General features: G+C 35.4%; 3 protein-coding genes across 7 annotated transcripts; 1 reads left to right on the top strand and 2 right to left on the bottom strand.

The window, feature by feature from the left end:
- Positions 1 to 644: 644 nt before the first annotated feature.
- On the bottom strand, positions 645 to 5307 carry LOC109008744. Of its 2 annotated transcripts, none has more exons than XM_018988954.2 (6): positions 4853 to 5307; positions 3791 to 4004; positions 3080 to 3259; positions 2730 to 2832; positions 2292 to 2636; positions 645 to 2161 (listed from the first exon to the last, which is right to left on the bottom strand). In XM_018988954.2, the coding sequence occupies exons 2-6, from the start codon at positions 3932 to 3934 to the stop codon at positions 816 to 818; spliced, it is 2118 nt and encodes a 705-aa protein (XP_018844499.1). In that variant the 5' UTR covers positions 3935 to 4004; positions 4853 to 5307; the 3' UTR covers positions 645 to 815. The 2 variants fall into 2 exon arrangements, with proteins under 2 accessions (XP_018844499.1, XP_018844501.1); XM_018988956.2 differs by lacking the exon at positions 4853 to 5307 and adding an exon at positions 4277 to 4717.
- A 5592-nt stretch (positions 5308 to 10899) lies between these two features.
- On the top strand, positions 10900 to 14911 carry LOC109008745 (flavin-containing monooxygenase FMO GS-OX-like 4). Of its 2 annotated transcripts, XM_018988957.2 has the most exons (7): positions 10900 to 11687; positions 12092 to 12162; positions 13219 to 13371; positions 13490 to 13572; positions 13716 to 13851; positions 13935 to 14108; positions 14430 to 14911. In XM_018988957.2, exons 1-7 carry the CDS (start codon positions 11090 to 11092, stop codon positions 14640 to 14642), a joined length of 1428 nt encoding a protein of 475 aa, XP_018844502.1. In that variant the 5' UTR covers positions 10900 to 11089; the 3' UTR covers positions 14643 to 14911. The 2 variants fall into 2 exon arrangements, 1 of the variants encoding a protein (XP_018844502.1); XR_004802361.1 differs by having other exon boundaries at positions 10927 to 11687; positions 12092 to 12173; positions 13716 to 14108; positions 14430 to 14883.
- Positions 14912 to 16824: 1913 nt separating this feature from the next.
- Positions 16825 to 18401, bottom strand: LOC109014927. 3 transcript variants are annotated; one of them, XM_018997413.2, is made up of 5 exons: positions 18128 to 18401; positions 17843 to 18019; positions 17645 to 17719; positions 17388 to 17531; positions 16825 to 17295 (listed from the first exon to the last, which is right to left on the bottom strand). In XM_018997413.2, the coding sequence occupies exons 1-5, from the start codon at positions 18128 to 18130 to the stop codon at positions 16939 to 16941; spliced, it is 756 nt and encodes a 251-aa protein (XP_018852958.1). In that variant the 5' UTR covers positions 18131 to 18401; the 3' UTR covers positions 16825 to 16938. The 3 variants fall into 3 exon arrangements, with proteins under 3 accessions (XP_018852958.1, XP_035550119.1, XP_035550118.1); XM_035694226.1 differs by having other exon boundaries at positions 17388 to 17555; positions 18356 to 18395; XM_035694225.1 differs by having other exon boundaries at positions 17388 to 17555; positions 18128 to 18337.

Below are 18401 nucleotides of genomic sequence, written 5' to 3'. Positions count from 1 at the left end.
ATACAATTTCCATGGCGTAAAAATCGACTTGGGGTATTCCAGTGGAGGTCCGCATTTAAAAATGTAGAGATGCTACGCTACTGCATGCCTGGTTCATTGCAGCTCACCTTCTTTATGAACTTTGGATTTCTAGCCCACAATTTTATTACCCTTCTTCTCATTGCTTCTGTTATCTATTAAAGTGGTATGTAAAGCATCATCCCATTGAATCGTGTGAAAAGTTACCGTTGAGTGCCTAGTGTTCGGTTTATCTCTAGACTCGTTTGGATAGAAATTATCTCACTTCATTTCATTTCATCGTTATAATTTTTTTAAATTTTTATATAAAATATAATAAATAATTCAATTTTTTAAAATTTTAAAATAATAATAATATTAAAAAATAATATTATAATAATATTTTATTTAATTAATCTAAAATCATTATCTCATTTTACTGTTCAAACGAACTATTAATGTAAAACAACTGCCTTTCTCAGACCAGACAACCTTTTCAGTGACTCAGTCATCGTCCTCTTTTGGTGAAGATATAATTGCAAAAAATATTGCCACAATGAATCTTTCTTTATTGCCAGAATAATCTAGAAGTTCGAAAAGGAGGAAAAGTGTTGCCGTAGCTGCTGGAGACCAAAACAAGTAAAAAATAAAATAAACTAAACTATTTTCGAATTAGAAAGAGTAGCATAAAAACTAGTAGCATTAAGTATAAATCTTCCTCCCCACTCGTAGCCATAATAACCATACGTCCGCGAATAGTGTTACTCGCATTCTAGAAAGAATTTTCATAGAATGGCATTCCCCACAGGAATTCTTCGTTAAAATCTTTTCCTCTGAACATAATTGATTCTTGGCCGTCTGTTTCTCACGGGTGCACACCAGTTCTGTCCATTAGCCATCCTTGCTCTGATCTTTCGATACTCTCTTGATCTTAGAACCCCCTCCAGAATGTTTATATCCTCACGAATCTCGTGTCTAGAAAGGCATGCAAGACCAGGAAGTATGTCCTTCTGAAAATCTTTCAATCTCCTACCCCTTTTTAACTTAAAAGCAGAATCTTTTGTCTCCATGTCATTTACTTCAAATGGCTTTGACGATACAGAATGCTCATCTGCACTGCATTCTTTTAAGTTTAGAGCAATTAACTCAAAAGAATCAGAAGAACACAGGGGTTGCTCCCTCTCCTCATTTTTCATCTCAGTTAATCCTGCTTTGGCAGAGCAATCATGATTACCAGATGTGATCTCCAATGAGAAATGGACAAGTGATTCAGCTGCCCTATGGATCAACGCATCTGCTTCAGATGATTCTTCTTTGTGATCGAGGCATTCATGTTTCAAGTCACTGCTGTCAGAAAATTCTTGGTCCTGATTGCCTGACGAGGTTTCTGCAACTTGACACCCTAAATGGGTTCCGGGAAACTGATCAAAAGGACCAAGATTTGAACTACCCATTTCAATCCTAGATTGCATTGTCTTCACACTGCTGGAGTCGTTATCACCATTGATGTGGGACTTGCAAGAAGCATGATATTCATTGCCACGTCCATCTTGAACTGTATTTTGACTTTGACCAGAACCTGAAAGCATAACATCGACTTCGCTCTGCTCAAAGTTTATCTGGCTAGTAGCTATAGATGTACAATTTGGGTCATGTAAAAGGTCATTTTTAAGTTCCAACACGAACCCATTACTGCCATCCTTGGGGTAACGACTGTAGCCACCAAGGTCTTCGCAAAGGCCTGGTGGGGGCCTGGAGTTGGCCTCAACGCCTAAAAGGCCAACTTCACTTCCACCCACTCCATCAACCTTCAAACTTCTAGCCCGAATTTCCGTTATATTGCTTCTGCTGTTGGACTCTACCAAAGAAGAATTCACTGCATCATCTTGGTGAGGCAAGTCAGAGATATCATTTGAGCACCGTTTGTTTTCTTTTCCCCAAGTGATGGATGCACAATTGTCCTCCTGAACCCTGCCAACTAGCTCAATGAAAACCTGTGCTGAGTTGGCTGTTGAAGGATGGGCCAACATAATATCATTTGAGCAACAAGAAGATTCATCAAGCTGAACTTTGTTAAGGTCTAAATGTGCTTTACAGAAAGTGAGCTGTTGGATCTTGGTGGACTGATTACCAGTAGGGATATTAGAATTGCAGTCTTTAAATTCTGAAGGAAGGGAAAAAATGGCGTAATGATTAAACATACCAGAATTAGAATTTTGTTGAATCCTAATGATAAAAAGAGCTTAATTGCACAAGGCTACATGTCAAGAAGATGACTTCATGTATACAGATACCTTTATTTAAATAGACCTGCCCTTGATGGCACTTTAGGTCATCTAGAAGAGCACCACTATCTGCAGTTCCATCCTGTAAATCTTTCTTTGCCCCACTTGAGATGACTGGATCAGAGAGTACAGAAAATCCCAGCTGATGCTTGCCACCAGAATGAGGTGTCGGAGGTGCATAGCTGAAAGAAGGTGCATCTTTTTCACCTTCATTTGATACACTCTCAATTGACTCTTCTAAGTCAATAATGATGCGAGCGCAGGAATGGACTTTTTTATCAAGCCAAGTTTTCTTAGCACTCCCATCTCTCCAATTGTCATAACCAGAGCTCAAGGAGAGCTTCAACTCTGGATCTGAAACATTACCGCCACCAAGAAAAAAAAAACTTCAAATTCGATGCTTCTCTTAGGTGATTGAAAATATTCCAATTCTTCAAAAAATCTTACCATGATCACATGGAAGTCGAAGATCTTGAGGCCCCTGCCAAAGATTATAGGGCATGCCCTGGCGCCCTTCTAACATGTGGCCTGTAGATAGAGTAGGCCCCGCCTAAAGGAAAAACTTATCACATTAACAGTAAAATATAGCAGATCATTGAAAAAAATAGGTTAGTTGTGCAAGGCGGTGGATACAATGCATTCACAGCCACCTAAAATGCAAGTAAGAGCAAATAAACCTATGACTGAATTTTAGATCCCATCATAGAGTAAAGACAATTTTTAATCCAGCTCCTCATACATAGTCATTCAAATGGTAACTCTCGAAAATGTCCCGAAAGTTGGAGGCTTCTACTTACCATTTGAATTGAGGAAAACATTGTTTCTTTCGCAAGTGGATCATATCTTGCTGAAATTGCAAAAGGGAACAACTTTGAATGGGCGCTTGCTTTCCTCAAATTGTATCTATCAAACTCCCTCCAAGCAAGATTCTCCATTAGTGTCTTCTGTTTCGAATATAATCGATGGAGTTCCTCAACCTGGATATAAATCAATAGCAAAAATGAGAAAATACTTCCCATCTCAAAATAGATAGGATGTGTTCTTTTTAGGCTGTCCTAAAATACATAGTAGTTTTTTTTTTTAAAAAAAAACAATTATCCATTAACTTCTCATTTTTGTTTCTTTAAAGTTTGGATCCATTCTTGATCTACAAAAGGTTAAGAAATATTTTGTGTTCCTATATTCCATTAAAATGCTTGCCAAATCCCACAAACCATATATTAAAGGAAAAGTCTTTCTTTCTTTTTTTGTCGTTTTTCTTTTGCGTGTAATTTTGTAACTACATGCATGCTCCATCACTACAAGTAGAAGCCATACTTCAAAGAGAAAATCCCAAATACCTCTAAAGTCCAGTTAATTTAAGTAGCTAAAAAGTAGTAATCAATAAGCAATTTAATTGATTTATGTGTATCAAACATAGGGGACACAATTATTTCAAACAAGATATAAAATCCTAACTGAAGTCAATGCATAAATCAACAAAAGTAAAAGTAATGATGTCTGCATACCTGCTTCCTAAATATAACCTCCTGGCTAAGCATAGTCTTCTTTAAAGCTTCTTTGAGAGAATCAACATACATTTGTAATGAACTCAAATCAAAATCCCCTTGCTTCAGCATGATGTCCATGACAAAATCAAAAGATGATCGCATCAAAACTGAGGTTGCATCTTAGGAATAGAAACTTGCGAGGTTTTCACTACCCCATCCCCGAACAGCTCTCCTGGGAAGAAATGATTATCAAAACACCCAATTTCGAAAAGTTAAAAGAAAAGCTTTTAACATAAGTGCGGTGTTGCAACAATTAGCTAATCATTGAGAATGCACCGCAATACGAATAAAATTTAATAGAGTGGGAAATCCGACTTCTTAGTTCCCACCAATTGAAGCACTTGTTCGATCAATGTACAATCTGAACAGCTTCAAAAGGTTGATTCACGTTTGAAATAAAACACGAACAAGCACACATGATATAATGCTGTTTACAGGTCATACCGTCCCACAAAATGCGTTGTGAGTGTAACAGTGAGTAGGCCAAAAAATGCTTCCCCAATCCATACAAGCCACGATAACCAAACAGTAATACTGTATCAGAGTGGAAAATAGATTAAATTTTGCTAAGGCAAAACTTGTTTCTCTTTCGAGTCTGATTCTAATTCCAATTTGTACCAACCAGTAAATCATTCCTTTTCAATACTGATATTAACGAAAACGGAAAGCTTGAAAAAATAAAGATTTTCAGCTTCTCTCGTTGTGATTGCTTTATTTATTCACATGGGGAATCTCCACCGATGGTTTTTGTAGTAAATTACTAATAAAGTTAACGAGAATGACACTGTACATGCAAAATCAAGTAATTACTTTGTTCCCGATAACAACTGGAAAATATATAATTTTTCAGAAGAATAATTAACCTGGTAACGAGCAACTACACACAAACATTTTACCATAATCGTTCTCGTATCATATCTTAGAAAAAGAAAAACCCAAAAATTTAAGATTTTGTAATTTTACCACGACGGAACTACTCAATAGAAAACAAGGCGAGTGAGGGAGCGAGAGAGAGTTTACCGTGAGGCAGGGAAACCTAAAAAGAAAAAAGCTTTCCTCCATTAGAATATCTGCTTCGGCTTCTAGTTTGTCCAGAAAATCCTCATTTTACAAAGAATATCACATTGCATGATCCAACAGAAGCAAAGAAAATGGCCAAACAGTTCAGAGAAAGGGAGAGAGAGAGAGAGAGAAGGGAAATAAATATGAGAAAGATACAGAGAGCAGAAAGGGAATCAGATCGCTGGGGACAAAAGTAAAAGGACGGGGGGATGATCCCTCTCTCTCTCTCTCTCTCTCTGGGTGTGTGTTCGTTCGGGAGTGGATAAATAGGCGTGGAAATCGTATCTCTCTTTCAGGCAGTTATAACACAACACAAACTCTACCTCTTTACTCTCTTCTTTCTCTCTCTTTTTTGGTTTTCTTCGCTTTTCGCACTTTAAGATCTCCGGCTTAAAAAGAGGAGCAGTCAGAGTCAGAGACATGGTGGGAGTGGGGACTGTGGGACAGACACAATATCAACTGCAACTATAAACCCGACGTCGCTTGTTTAGTTACGGTTTAGATAGTAAGGGCAGGTTTGGGATAAGTTGAAAATTTTATGTTTTATTTTAATATTTAAAATATTATATTTCAATATTATTATTACGTTAAAATTTAAAAAAATTGAATTGAGATTTAAAAAAATTAAATTGTTTATTATATTTTGTATGAGAATTTAAAAAAATATAATTATGAGATGAGATGAAAATTTTATATCTCATCTTACCCTTAAACTTATTCTAAGATGTTATTAGGCCATATTTTTAAATAAAAATTTAAAATTAAATAAAATATTATTAATATTAATATTATTTTAAAATTTAAAAAATTTAATTATTTATTATATTATATTTAAACTTTTTTAAAAAAATTATAATAATAAAATAAAATAAAATACTTTCACTCTCCTTTTCAGTTTCCCTCATTTTTACGTCCTTCTAGTTCTCCCTTAACTATTTGTCCTTTGCTTTCTTCATTTTTTGGGTAAACTAAATACTACCCCAAGTTCCCTATCTTCTTTCCCTTTGGATGGAGTGTCCAACAGCCTGTCCTCACTTATTGACCTCTCTCTCTCTCTCTCTCTCTCTCTCTCTCTCTCTCCTGATTCATTGGACTCCCAACATTAACCATGAAATATAGTTTAGCATCCTCGTAATCCCCAGACTAATCATGCCGATCGATCACATTTTTTAGAATTTGGGACTTGGAATAGAAGAGATAATATTATTATTTTTTTAAATCTTTGTACAAATAAAAATAAATAATACGACTATTTTCTTATAAATATCTCTTTTACTTTAATTTTTAAAATAAACGAGTTAATTGACCTTCATATAACTGTGACAACTTCCATTAAAGAAGGTGTTTTTCTAGCAAGTTTTCCAATACTGTGACAACTTCCATGAAAGAACAAAATCAAAGGGTTCCAGATTTCCAATACTATCAGGTCCATGCTTCTTCGTCCATTTCTATATTGATGCTTCAATGAAAAGATTGTTGGCCACAGATTGTTTGTCCTTTTTTCTTTGTAATGCTTCCAATTGTTCAATGCCCGTCCTCTGCCCAATGTTAAAATAGTTCCAAAACTGTGGAGTCTGGTGTTGACATCTAATAGTAGCTTCCCCTCGGCTGCCCTACCGTCATCTTGCAAAATATCAAGACTTTAAGATTTTATTTTTTCGTTATTATTGATGTCGTGTTTCGTAGTCCAAACAACTCCACGTTGGAGTCAATATGTTCTTGTGAATATGGGAAGATGGGGGGCTCGGGATGGTGAGAAACACATCTAATATCTAAGTCAGTTTTGGGTTATGAATTTATAATTTAAGGGAACTCAAATGAAGTGCTTAAAGAAATTTCTGCCCCACGAGTGGAGGTATATATACCTGGTGGGGGTGGTCTATTGGCAAGCCGATCATGGTGATGTTGCTCTGTATTCAAATCGAATCCTCTTCCAACATTCTGTCATACGACAAGCCATTGGCGATCGCTGACAGTCCAGGGTTTGTGTCGTGTCTTTGTCTGTCTTCGTCTTCCATTAAATGCAGTGTGGCCTCAGTCTGATGCGCCCACCTTCTTGATTTGTCCAGCCGTTTGTGCTCAGAGACCAGGGTTGTCCCTGACCTTGTGCGTATGGGTTGTCGGCCAGTAAGGTGTCAAGCCTTCTGACTCAGGTCCACGTTCCGTGTATGTTACTTTATTGCTTATTCCTGTACTTCTTGGACCGACCTTGCTCTTCTCATATCGGTCCATCTTGTCTTCCCATACCGACGTCCTTCTGTTGGGTTATCCTTAGATCTATCGGTGCCTCGTGGGCCGGGCTGTGTGGTGGTTAAGCCCGACACTGGGAACGACCTCCCTCACAGGGACCCTTTTTTTTTAGCTTGATTGATACAGTCTTAAAGTGTGTATAAATATCACGTATTCTCTTTAAAAAAAATATATGGTTCATCATTAAAAATTAAATTTTTTTTCATATAGGTCTCATATTTACAATTTTTTTCAGAACAAGTGCACGAAAGTACTTGCATAACTTAAAACTACAAATATCATTTCACATATTAAAATATATTTTTTATGCTCATTTTATCTCCATTGTGGACCATTTATGAAAATTAAGTGTAAGGGGGTTTTTCGCTCTGCCTAATGCCCATTGGGTCTAGGCTCCAGCCCAAGAGTCCCCAGTCCGCTTAGTGGATGGAATGTCTGTTAGGAAGGGGCGCATAATGGTTGACAAGACAGATCAACCTAATAGTCTACGGTCGAGTTTAGAACCCAGAGACATGCACAGAACGCAACGGGAAATACGGAAGGTTGTCGATCCAATCGACATCAGACCATCTACAACTCATAGGGACCGAATGCAAAGTCAAGGAACCACGCCGCATTAATGGCGCTGCTGCTAAACTACACGTCACATTAATGGAGCCGACGCAGAGTCACACCGCATTAAATAATATCTAACAGTAGAAACAGAAAGGAATGCATGAACGTCGTGGAAGCAAAGACTATTTGCACGCACCCCCACATCATAGTATAAATAACCAACTCCAAGTATGAAAAACCTCTATTTGATTTCTAAACTCTTTTACTTATTTACTAATTTTGGCATTAGAGGTTATCCAGCCTCAAGCCGCCCTCTTCAAGTTGCACTTCCCTTTGACTTTTCAGGCTCGTTTCAAAAGACCTTAGTTGTCAAAACCAAACCAAAAGGCGCGTAAAACACGACTTTAATATTAAGCATGTCCATAATCTTAAAAGTCATATCTCAACTAAGACTGCAAATCATAAATTACCAATGTTGATAATTTATGAGATACGTGAATTTTAAATTTTCCAAATATATATGATATAATTTTTACATTTCAAAATTAGTACCATAATTACTTTCTCTAATGATTTTATAATTTTATATATCATTGTTGTTATCATTTTATAAGAGCAATGTTCTATTTATAAAGCAGTTTTACAAAAATAAAATGCATAAATTAATATGATTATATATGATGGGTGAGACTTATTTTATTAAAACAGATTATAATCCGACATGAAGCTGATTTATAAATTTAGAAAAATTCATTATTCTCAAACCATATATTACATAATATTTTTAATTTTTTATTAAATATATAATATATGAATGATGAGTGGAGTAACTTAATTTTAATTCCATGATATTTCTAATTATAACGCCGTGGGTGCATGGACGACTGGCGCTTGACATGGCCGCCTCTACAAACAAACCAACCTTGGGCCACCAAATCGAAGTACCATCTCTACCCAATGAAGCCCACTGTGCCAAAAAGTCGAGCCACGATTCGAATAGTTTGACATGCCAATTTTTTTTTTTTTAATAATAATAATAAATTTAAAATTGTTTAAAAATTATAAAATGATTACATTTATATATGTTTGTTGTTATATTAATGTTCATTGGCAAGATTTAATTATGTAACAAGAAGATAAATACCTAATCTAAAAAGAGAAATATAAAGAAAGAAGTTACTTTATAATAAAATAATATACTGTGATTGCCAAACATTATAGCATAACAATAAATATACTCTTTTCAGCCCTAAATATTTTTAGAGAGAAATTATATATTCTCTCTAAAAATCTAAACCGAAAATCACCTCAAAGGAGAGTGAGAGCTTTGGCTCTTCCCTCCCTCCCTTCTCACAGATGTAGTTTTCTTCAAGTGTTTAATTTTTCAGTTGGTGTTTTGGTTTTATTTTTATTTTTTTTTCGATCGAAGTATGGAGAAGCGGTGTTTGATGTTTTCCGATGGTCAGCGACCACTACGCGCCCTATCGCGAGGTTTCTAAGCTGCTAATCTTTCAAACTGTCGAAGGTTTCGCCAAAAGGAGCAGCGCGTGATCCACACGCGTGGGTCTATATGCGCGCGTAGCCTCCATATGTCACCACACAAAGGGCTCTATTGCTACCACGCGTGGCTTTTCTGGGGTCAACGATCTCGATAGCTTCAGGATCGACGGTCCGACACATTCATAGGATGGCGCATGTCCTTCACGTGCCATTACAACCTCCCTGTGTTTTTTTGGTTTTCAATGTATTTCAAGTTTTGTGTTTTGTTGTATTTTTTTTTTTTTTTCAGTTTTTCCTATGTTTTTTTGTTCTGTTACTTGTGTTAGGTTAAAAAAAAAATTATTGAATTTGTTGTCCATAACAGGAGAACCCTCTTCTCCTTTTGAGGATAAGGAATGGTTTTCCTGCTCCACCTTTGGAGGATGAAGGTGGTTTTCCATCTCCTCCTTTAGAGGATGAGGGTTGGTTATCTTGTTTGTACAAAATTTATATTTTTAGACAAATTAAGATTGAAATCTTTATTTATACAGAGTTTCATATCTCATAAGGCTTTATTATTAGAGAGTTTATAGAAGTTAAGATAATATCCATCACAAAAAAATTTATGTAGATGAAAATTCCAAATAAATGAATAGTTTAACTTGTAATCTAAATTTTTTTCCGTTTATTAATCACAGTTATAATTTCAATTTTATTGAAAAAAATGAAATTTATTTTCATATATATATATATATACACTCTTTTGTAAGCTTGTTTGTATTATTATATTATATAAACAAGGTAAGTTCACTGAATCCTAGAAAATCAGTCCGGCAACTGCTCCGATTGATAACAAAATTTTTATCATTTTATTTTTCGAGAAGTGCAACGATGATAAAAAATTTCATAAAAATAAAATTTTGGATTTTAAATTATATTTAATTTAATTTAATATATTATATTAATTTAATTTATAAATTTATATAAAAATATTTTCTTATTTTATATATCGGTAAAATATTGTCTTCTTCTATTTTGTGATTTTTTTTAATTTTAAAAATAAAATATTAATTATAAAAAAATCTCACAAAAAAAAAATTCTTACAAAATATTTATATAATATATTAAATTAAATTTATAATAAAATAATTTTATAATCCTTTTAGAGCATTTTCATTGGTTTGGCTAAATAAGAAGATTGGTTAAAATTTACATAATTGATATCAAAAGCATCCCACATTAAATTAGACAAATCTAAAATAATTTAGACTTTTGCTATAGTGATTGATCAAATATGAAGAACTACTATTGATTCACCAAATATTAAAATATTAATTTCTCACTCCAAATAAATATTAAAATATTAATTTCTTCCTTCAAATAAAAATACTATTTGATTTGTAATTAAAAAATTTAGATAGAATTTATTCTATAAAAAAAAAATAGATAGAATTTTAAATGAGTTTAAATCAAATATTTTTTTATTAATATTAAATAATTTTTGAAAATATGATTTTTTTAATATTAATTTAATTAAAATATAATTATTATTAATATTTAATTGATAGAAATATAAAATATGATAAAAAAATTAAATAAAAAAATTATTAAATTAATAATATTTTATTATTATATAGAGAGTGAATAGATATTTTAATATGGGACTAAATTTAAATAAAATAAATAAATATAAAAAAAAGATGGTATTGACTAAATTTTAAAGATAAATTTAACCAACTCAACGAGAATTCTCTTGCAACATCTTGTCGTGTGCGACTTTGGCTGCTCGGCCGCATGCATATCTGAGGCTGGGTACTCATCACCATCGCATAGTACTCATCACAATCGCCGTGTTACCCCGTGAAGTACGAGCAAACTAATATTTGCGACCTCGTCTTCTGTCGTACTATAATGCCAATCCCTGCAGAATCTACAGCAATAACAATCCAACGCCTGTCCATCGCACCCGTGTCCAATTCGGTCATATCCCGCCACGTGGCCGTGATCGGAGCCGGAGCCGCCGGACTCGTGACGGCTCGAGAGCTCCGGCGCAAGGGACACAGCGTCGTCGTCTACGAGCGCGGTGACCAGGTCGGCGGCACCTGGGTGTATACTGCGATGGTCGAGTCCGACTGTCTCGGACTCGACCCGACTCGGACTAAGGTCCACAGCAGCCTATACGGCTCCCTCCGCACCAACCTCCCCCGCGAGGCCATGGGCTTCAGCGACTACCCGTTCTTCTCCAGAGACGACCCGGACCGAGACCCGAGACGGTTCCCGGGTCACCGAGAGGTCCTCATGTATCTCAAAGATTTCGCGCGCAAGTTTCGGATCGGTGAATTGGTGCGGTTTGAGACAGAGGTCGTGCGCGTGAGATTAATGGAGGGCTCGAAATGGAATGTAAAATCTAGAAAGAGAGACGAAGATGGAGCTGGTTTTGATGAGATTTTTGACGCCGTTGTTGTATGTAATGGGCACCATACCGAACCTCGGATCGCCTTGATTCCGGGTATGGCTTTGCATACAAGTTTGGCCTAAATTTTAAGGTTGCGTTTGGAAGTTGTATTGAGTTGAATTAAGATAAAAATTAAAAGCTGAATGTAATATTATTAAAATATTATTATTTTAAAATTTTAAAAAATTGAATTATTTATTATATTTTATATTAAAATTTAAAAAAATTGTAATGATTAAATAAGATGAATTGAAATAGATATAGATCCAAATAAGCATATTATAGATAATAAAAGATATAATGTTTAAGGAGGATTATTTCTATTATCAATATTCAGAAAACAATTAGAAATTTTATGTAAGGATAGACTTCCAAAAACAACTAGGAATTTGGCGCTTAACCAAAGCCTTATGAAGCTTACTCTTGGTCCTTGTTGATGTTTATTATTGTACTTCCAGGTATGAATGAATGGCCGGGGAAGCAAATGCATAGCCACAATTATCGTGATCCTGAGCCTTTTCGAGATCAAGTATGTGCCAGGTTTCTATCTTCTTTATCCTTTGCGCTTGCGCTTTTGTGTGAGTGTGTGCGTGATGCGTGTTATGGTAATACTATTTGCATTTCTGGTTCTGAGACCACTTGTCTCCATTTAAATATGTTATGCATGGTGGTTTGTAAAAGGCATTGCTTGATGCATAGAGAATATTCAGATGTGTTCGGGTGAATCTCATATAATTGACCATTGATAATTCTTTGGCTGATTGCCAGCACCACTGTACTTTTTCATTTTAAGCCTATGTTCCTCGGTTTTGCCATTTCTGTGGACATGTATGGATAATTTAGAGGACATGAGATGAATACGCGAGTAGAGTAATGCTAGCTACAAGTCCAACGTAGGCCCTTTGTAAAAAGGTGAGTCCCACTAAAAAAAGAATGATTTTTTTTTACACTTTTTCAAGATGGGGTCTACTTTTTTACAAAGGCTTGTGTAGAGCTTGTACAAGTCATTTCTCATGCAAGTAAAGCTCATTGTCATTTTTTTTAGGGGTGGAGGGTGGTTTCTTTTCACCAACGAGCTAAAAATCACCAGCTTAGGAAAAACAAAACTATCACAGGTTCAGTATAATGTCACCCATGTTGGATGGCATCTTAAGGCACTCACAATAGCTTGCTTGAATTGAGGATTACTGATCAATGCCATCTCTTATTACACCAGATTATGTTATATGACCACGTATATAGTTCTTATTTGTGGAGTTTGATGGCATGGTTATGTTTGGCTATACAAATGCAGCTAGCTAAGGTTGTTTCTTTGTTTCAATGGTGTAAAATTGCATTGAATATGTCTCGGTAGGTAAATATGCCTTGAATAAATACTGTGTGGACAGTTGTAACAAGCCAAACATTGATTATTATTGGAGACTGTTTATCCTTTCCTTTCTTTTGGAATGAGTTGAGCACCGACATCATGTTATAAATAATACTTAGCAATTAGAATGAACAACTTACTGCCCATAACGTCCTTTCAGTTGCAATCCCTTCCACCAGTGATCGGCTTAGCTTATCCATTTCCTGCTGTTGACAGGTTGTAGTTTTGATTGGGAGTTCAGCAAGTGCTGTCGATATTTCACGGGACATCGCTGGTGTTGCCAAAGAAGTCCACATTGCAGCTAGAACAGTTGGGGATGAAACATTTAAAAAACAGCCTGGCTATGATAACATGTGGCTTCATCCTATGGTAAACATCTTGATCCATGTTGGGAATTGGCTGATATTATGAGAAGTCGGGCAAGTAATCCAAGTGTGATTACGGGGAAGGCTGATTAAAGTGCTAACCTTAATGAACTTTGATGTAGATAGGAAGTGTCAGTGGAGATGGTACTGTATATTTCCAAGATGGCAGTTTTGTCCTTGCTGATGTCATTCTACACTGCACAGGGTATACTGCATGCTCCATCAACTTGGCATTAGCTTTGATTTAGTACCAAAATCCTCTTTATACAAACTTTCATTTCATAAAATCTGTGAGTAAACCAAAAATGTAACCTTGAATGATCAGTAGAGGATGTTTGTCTTTTTAAGGTACAAGTATGATTTTCCTTTTCTTGAGACAAATGGCGTTGTGACTGTGGATGACAACCGTGTGGAGCCACTGTACAAGCACGTTTTCCCACCAGCCCTGGCCCCGTGGCTTTCCTTTGTTGGATTAACATGGAAGGTTCATCCTTATTATTTGGTTGGATCTTTAATTTGGTCTTTGTTAATGGTGGAAGTAAATCTTTTGCATTGGGTTGGTGACAGGTTATTCCATTCCCCATGTTTGAATTACAAAGCAAGTGGATAGCTGGTGTTTTGTCAAATCAATTGATGCTTCCATCACAAGAGGAGATGATGGAAGATGTTGAAACTTTATACTCTTCACTTGAAGCTGCTGGTACGCCTAAGCGATACACTCATCGTATGGATATTAGTCAGGTAAATTCAGCCTATTCTGGAGCGCACATCATGGATTGATTTTCATTTTATTTTTATGGTGGCACATTTCCAATAAAAGTGTTGTAAAATGATATCCCAAGCTCTTATGGTGCAAGACATCATCTTATCCCCTTTGATCTCGATGGTTAGTTAACTTACACCCTCATCCTTCCCCCCTCCCCAAAAGATAAAAGAAAAGCAAAAAACCATAATGGTGGGTGTTTTTTTGTGGAATGATGGAAATCAAATTTAGTGCCTCTAGTTTGATTTATTTACATTAGTCTGGTTATGGTTAGAAAACCTTTTGGACGTCATTTGCAGTTCGAGTACAATAGTTGGCTTGCGGCGCAGTGTGGATGCCCTGGAAATGAAGAATGGAGGGTGCAGATGTATCGTGCTCTTGGCAGGAACAAACTTGCTCGACCCGAGGCTTACCGTGACGAATGGGAAGATCATCACTTGATTTCGCAAGCTCACGAGGACTTCATCAAGTACACCTCCAATGGCGTTAGTGACAAATGTGTCTCAGAGTAATCAGGTTTCAAGACTCCCTCAACCCCTGTATCATTTTCCGGGGAAAACCAATGTTGTGTTATTTTCTTTTACTTACCTTTGCTTAATCATTCTTCTGAATGATAAATATTACAAGTATAAATTAAGAATAATGAGAGTGATCGTGATCAACAATATACAAGAAGGGTGCATTCTTCCATTCCTTCGCATTGAGCTTTAATAATTACAAAGTATTGCACCAGCCGGGAATTGGTCCCAGGTCTGTACCCGGGCAGGGTACTCTTCAACCACACAATATCTTAATTGAATTATATGTAATGTATCATAAAGACCATTGGTGCATTTTCTCCTATTAAATTCAAAACTGTTAAATTATTTAAAAATATAATGCTCCCTTAAAATCTCCCTCTCTTTATTATATCTAAGGAGCGATACAAATACAAAAAACAACAGACTGAAATATTTACTCCTTTAGTTATTACATTAAATACGATTCATTGTCCGCCCACTAATAATCTATGGGATAAATAGATAACCCATTTTAGTATTTAAGTATTCAACGTGGTCATGTTTCCATGGAGTTACTCTTATTTATTCTTTTATTTTTTTGCTTGCTTATTGGTGAACTTGAACTTTTCGTCATCCAATTACAAAGAATTTGAGAATTAAAACGTAAAATGTTATTTTTGGGTAGAAAATAAGAAACAAGAAGTGTAAGTTAGGGGTGCTAGTCCCCTACGGGGCGGGGCACCCCTTCCCCGCATGGGGCGGGGGGTGGGGTTTTCACCCCCGTCCCCCGATCCCGAGGGCAGGGTGGATTGCGAATCCGTTCCACCTCCTTTTACTTAAGAATACTACATTTTATTTGATTTAAAAATTATTTCTAAGTACAAAAGTAATTAAAAATACATTTTTAGATTCAAATTATAAATTTAAATTTTGTAAATATGACTATAATTTAAAAACTATGTAATTTTTAAATTTACAGTGCATATTTTGTGTAAATTGTAGTGTATTAATTTTTAAATTATGTAGTTTTTAAATTTATCAATACATATTTTGTGAACAAGTTTAACAAATATAAATATATTTATATATATATATATATATGTATATATAATATATATATATATAAATGTAAGCAGGGACGAGGTGGGAGAAATGCGGGGCGGGGTTGGGCCCTCCTCGCCACCCGCCCCCGCTAGGGGCCCCGTCCCGCCATGTGAGGGGCGGAGCAGAAGCGGGACGGGACCCCGCTACCCACCCCTAGTGTAAGTAGAACAAGAAAGAAAAAGCAAACACTGTTCTTTCAATAGTATTTCTAGGACTCGTCCAAGTACATGGAAAAAGCTACTCGAATAGGTCTCGGTTGTGTATTTGTTTTTTCAATTTAATGATTAAGAAAGTATTATTAACAACTTTTTAATTTGATAATTAAAAACATATTAGATTAAAAAAATATTAAAAATAAAGATTAAAGGAAACTCGGTAGGCGTAGAAATCTTACGTACTTTCTTTTTTCTTAAGAGTAATGATATTCTTACATTTTCTTTAATACTATTTTACTATCTAGTCGTTTTTAACTTTTGCTCTTTAAATCTAGATTGAAAAATGAAGAAATGACCTTCTTGCATGATTTAGAAGATAATAAATTCAATCAACCAATAACTATGTAAATTAATTAAAAATAAATTTAATTTTATAACAATTGATATTTTTTTATTTTTTGAGTCAATTTTTATAAAATTGAATTTATTTTTAATTAAATTACATAATTATGTTGGTTGATTGAATTATTATTTTTTAATTATGTAAGAAGTTTATGTTCTAAAATTTTTAATCTAAATTCAATAAGAAAAAGATAAAAAAAAAAAAACTGAAATAATAAAACATTAATAACATATTGTAAGGGTATGTTAATTACGTACTTCAAAATACTTGAGATGACGAATACATTAGTAAAAATGATATTATTGTTTTTCTAAACAAACTAAGTATATTTAAGGAGTAATGTTATATATTATATTTTTATTTTATTTTAATCATATTAAGTAATATATGATATATTTATTATTATTAGATGATAAAAAAATATTTAATAATAATATTTATATCACATCATATTTAATAAAATAAAAATGAGATGGTAAATAATGTATAGAATATTTAAAAGATATAAAAGAAGAGGGGTGGGTTCCAACAAAGATCAATAACAACAATAAAAATGAATTCATGCCCGGCAACTAAAAAGGACAATTATCGCTCTGCCCTCGAGATTTGGAAGGTCAATTTTCCTGTCCCTATTCTTCCATAACATTCAATTCAACGGTGAACGGCGAGGCACACCCTTTCGCCGGTTCGAAGCCACGGAAATCTCCTTCGAAGGCGAGCATCTAGGTCTGTCGGAATCCTGGTGCACCGACTTCAAGTTGCAGCGTTTATTTTTCACGAGCTCCCTACAAGCTACTGTTTTGCAACTCGCTGCACTGACACCACCACTGCTACTACTTGAACTTGCACTCGTTGACCGCGCTTCTTCTTCAACGGCCGAATCATGGGTCATTTGGCCGTATTCTTCAATCTCGGAAACGCACTCACTTCTCGCTCTGTACTCTGGCAATGCTACGAGTTCATGACAGTTTTCACCGTTGGTGACCACTTGTTGGCGATGAACCTGTAAGATGATACGGATCAAAAGCGTTGGGGAAAATATATATAAGGGCGACCCAGATATTAGAAATTGAGTTTTTGAGTGAGGAAATGGACCTTGCAGGAAACAGAGCAGAAGATGTATGGGTCTTGGAGCCTACGATCGCATGTGATGCAAAACTTGCCCGAGCCTCTGAAGGGGCGGGATAATATTGGCCTTTGGTTTAAAAATACGACTTTTGCACTGTTTGTTGTGTATGGCTGTGCAATTCGAGAAACCCAGAACTAACATGTCTCAGCGAGAAAGGAAAAAGAAAAACAGTGTATGTGAAAATTCGTACCATTTGTTATATTTGGAGTTCATATATACTTACTTGGACAAGGGAACAGTTCATCAATTGTTGAGCATCACTCAACCTTATAACACTGTTATAAACATACCTCCGTATCTAAGATCAACAAAAAAATGATAAAGATGATGATATGGAAGCAAGAGGTGGTACAAATTTGTACTAATTTTACGTATAAATGATGAATCTATATACGTATGATGTTTAGATTTTGGTATCGACCTGTAAGAGACGGTGAGGGCTGTGAGAGAGCATGCAGTGTGGGCATATGCTGGTGCAACAGTCCAAGCAAAATATGTTCTTCTCATTCTTCTTTGCAAACTCGTGAATTACACACGGGTAAAAGAACTTCTCTCGTAGGAGAAATTCAAGCCAGTGAGGAATAGAACTAACACCAACCTGACAAAGTACCAAGAAAAGTAAATAATTATGTTCTTTATTTTTAAAAAATGGCGCACCAAGAGAGGACCAGAAGTTTCAAATCTAAAGATAATCTAGTTTAATTACCATTTCTTTCACGAAACAAAAAGAATGAAAAAGGTCGGGTAAATATGGTGGGGAATATAAGAAATGGACAACAAATGGTCATTCTTCAGAAAAAGAGACAGAGAAGAGGGAAAACATAACATGGGGAAGGAGATGACTGCATGTGATTGTGAGATAGTGCAGCATGAGAGGAGTGCAAGAGTGGGTAAAGAGCAGGCACTCTACTGCAATAGTGTTGGAGTTACTTACTGTTATAACTTATACCCTGTAAGGTAAGAACAGAAGCGAGTGGGGG

This window comes from Juglans regia, chromosome 9 (genome assembly GCF_001411555.2).
Source record: "Juglans regia cultivar Chandler chromosome 9, Walnut 2.0, whole genome shotgun sequence".
In the NCBI taxonomy this organism is placed as follows: domain Eukaryota; kingdom Viridiplantae; phylum Streptophyta; class Magnoliopsida; order Fagales; family Juglandaceae; genus Juglans; species Juglans regia.
This window is presented reverse-complemented; position numbering and strand designations above follow the sequence as displayed.

Coding starts and splice junctions, on each gene's coding strand:
- LOC109008744 (XM_018988954.2), bottom strand. CDS start 3,934: ATGCGATCATCTTTTGATTTTGTCATGGACATCATGCTGAAGCAAGGG. Junction 3,260..3,790: donor AGGTTATATTTAGGAAGCAG/GTATGCAGACAT, acceptor ATTTATATCCAG/GTTGAGGAACTCCATCGATT. Junction 2,162..2,291: donor GCAGGTCTATTTAAATAAAG/GTATCTGTATAC, acceptor CCCTTCCTTCAG/AATTTAAAGACTGCAATTCT.
- LOC109008745 (XM_018988957.2), top strand. CDS start 11,090: ATGCCAATCCCTGCAGAATCTACAGCAATAACAATCCAACGCCTGTCC. Junction 11,688..12,091: donor TCGGATCGCCTTGATTCCGG/GTATGGCTTTGC, acceptor TTGTACTTCCAG/GTATGAATGAATGGCCGGGG. Junction 14,109..14,429: donor ATCGTATGGATATTAGTCAG/GTAAATTCAGCC, acceptor CGTCATTTGCAG/TTCGAGTACAATAGTTGGCT.
- LOC109014927 (XM_035694225.1), bottom strand. Junction 17,720..17,842: donor GCCCTCACCGTCTCTTACAG/GTCGATACCAAA, acceptor TGTTGATCTTAG/ATACGGAGGTATGTTTATAA. Junction 17,296..17,387: donor TCTGCTCTGTTTCCTGCAAG/GTCCATTTCCTC, acceptor ATCATCTTACAG/GTTCATCGCCAACAAGTGGT.